Source organism: Agrilus planipennis, unplaced genomic scaffold, assembly GCF_000699045.2.
Source record: "Agrilus planipennis isolate EAB-ADULT unplaced genomic scaffold, Apla_2.0 scaffold2618, whole genome shotgun sequence".
In the NCBI taxonomy this organism is placed as follows: domain Eukaryota; kingdom Metazoa; phylum Arthropoda; class Insecta; order Coleoptera; family Buprestidae; genus Agrilus; species Agrilus planipennis.
Genome location: NW_020441268.1, coordinates 1 through 2,491, shown reverse-complemented (window position 1 = coordinate 2,491; position 2,491 = coordinate 1). Strand labels below are relative to the sequence as shown.

Sequence of the window (2,491 nt, the reverse complement as noted above, 5' to 3'; positions counted from 1 at the left end):
TTCATGGCAGTTTCCACCTCACAAAGGAGAGATTTCATATGTTGTGCGGTGTCGTTCATTAAGTTGCTACGTTCTATTCCGTCGAAAGAACTCACAGCCGACTCGATGTGCATATTCCATAATTTATGTAAAGTCGCGGCGTGAATTTGAATTTGATAATGAAACTCCGGAAGAGCCTTTAACCAAAAAAAAGGAACAATTCACCTTTTATACAATTTTTGCTATTTCAGATTAGTAAAGGAAATAAATTGGATTCCCTTTTTAGCAAAGTGAATTTGTTGTTGAAACTTACCGAAACATTATCGTCAAGAGATTGGAAGAACTTCTTTGTAGGAAGCCAATCTGGTTTCTTAATTTGCTTGCTGTGCACGGTACTTTCGAACTATAAAGAAAGAAAAGCACTCATTGGTGAAATTTATTTATTTATTTATTGGAGAATTACGGAGAAGAAGAGAATTTTCCGATTTTCAGGAGAGTTTAAAAGCAGTGAAAAAACACAGAATTTAAAAATTTACCTTTGAACAGTACCGCTGTACGTGCTGTGACACTCGACTATTGAACATATTTACGATAGTTTTGAGTTGAGTTTTGACGGCTGGCGGTATGCCTCTGCTATGCCGTATCCTATTGGGATTATAACTGCAGGGATTGTGCCACCACGGTTTTTCTTCATTTTCGTACACCGGTGCGGGGGCACAACGTGCGACGGGTAATAGGAGCGACGCTGCGACCAGCGCCGCTAGACCAATTGCCGCAGCGGTAGTCCTCAGTGATCCTGCAAAACAGCGAAATTCATTGATGAAAACGAGAACGACGGCGACGACGGGAAGTAGTAATTTCAACAGGTGGTCGCGCCGTGATTCATGAATAATTCCGGTGATATTTTGAACGGGCGCGTAAACGCGACGGATAATGACAAACCACGGTAACGATCGCATTAGTTACGGTACTACCTACTGTTACTGTATTATTACTGATTGTAATGAAGTTTGTAGTTAGTTATTACGCGACCATTTGGCATCTAATAAGAAAATTCGACGGACACGACGATCGGTATGTCCGTCAGACAGTCGCTGCTTACGATAAGTGGTGAAGTCGCGTGAGGTTTCGCGGTTGCAACCAGACTGTTGTGTTTGGTATACATAGGTACATGTAGGTATGTCGAAGCACCCGCATTGAACTCACCGACCCAACTCGACCACTGAAAGATGCTCGCGTTATTTACGGTTTGAATGGATTCGCGATCTTTATGACCCCGACTGAAACATTTTTTTAAACACATTTCTGCATACTCAGAGGTGCATGCTGGTAAAAATCTAGACGTCGCGAGTATGTACCTAACGTGACACATCTCTGTTATTCAGCACTTGCGATGTGTAAGTATTTTTGCGGCAATACGATTGCGAGCGTTTTACAACACAATTTGGAACAAATGATGATTACCTTCGAGTAAAATCCGCACTGCCATTTATGTGAGGTGTGGGTGAGTTGTTTCACTTATAATAAATTCTTGGAAACGTCGAAGCCGCAGCCGGGTCTCTCACTGTCGATGATTGCGAACAAACGAGCGGAGGAGACGAACAGTCAGACGCACGCAGAAAGTTGATGACTTATCAACAAACAGCAAAGGACTAGTTTTCCACTACTATAGCTTCGGTTCTTCTCTCTGTGTTTTGTGTAATTATTATGCCGCGATTCTACTATCATCGTCTGTATTATAGGTCCTGACGGCGGCGGCCACAGTGGAGGGGGGTGAGACAGCAGGAGCATGTTCATTGATGTTCTTTCTTTTACGTCACACCGGGGATATACCATGTACAATAAACAAAACACAAATTACACGCATCTTTAGCAAAATAAACTGTAGCAAGGACTCGTCGCGTTGTCGTCTCCCTCTCTCGCCGTTGCGCGCGAATCCAAAAATAGAAATTTTTTACCGTTTTAAGGAACTAAATTTTCGCGTCATTTATCGCCGCATCGCCGTCGAACTGCTCTACATGTACGTACCCGCGTTAACTTGTTAGCCATAGATACTTATAAACATTGCGATATTAACTTACATAATCCGCAATCGTGCGAACGAATAAAAAATGTCCGAATGAAACTATTCGACTCGACTAATCGTACCTAAGCTGTCTATCTACCTATGTTGTGTTGATGTTGCTTAAATGACTACATCATTCGCGTATATCATTATCAGTTAGTATAAGATATATAGGTAAACACATCTACGAGCGTACATACGTACATATGCACGTATGTATATGTGTACGTATGTATCGAGTGTGGGACGTACCCACCCTAATAACTAACTATAAATAAGCACCTATATTGTACATTATGCACGTGTTTCTACACATTATCTACATAAATGATTATCTCGTAATTAAGTGCTCTCTAGGTCAGGAGACCTTTTATCGGTAGTTTTATTCAATTGCCTTCTCAACCTGCATTCTCTCGATTTTAATTATATGTACATACATATGTATAT

The 2,491-nt window shown here is 41.2% G+C and overlaps 1 protein-coding gene across 1 annotated transcript; it reads right to left on the bottom strand.

Moving 5' to 3' along the window:
- Window positions 1-8: 8 nt before the first annotated feature.
- LOC112906218 lies at window positions 9-1,695 on the bottom strand (the record flags this gene model as incomplete). Its single annotated transcript, XM_025980023.1, has 4 exons — window positions 1,444-1,695; window positions 516-775; window positions 293-382; window positions 9-176 (listed from the first exon to the last, which is right to left on the bottom strand). Coding segments are annotated over exons 1-4 (543 nt in total), but the record flags the coding sequence as incomplete, so codon positions are not given.
- Between the last annotated feature and the right edge of the window lie 796 nt (window positions 1,696-2,491).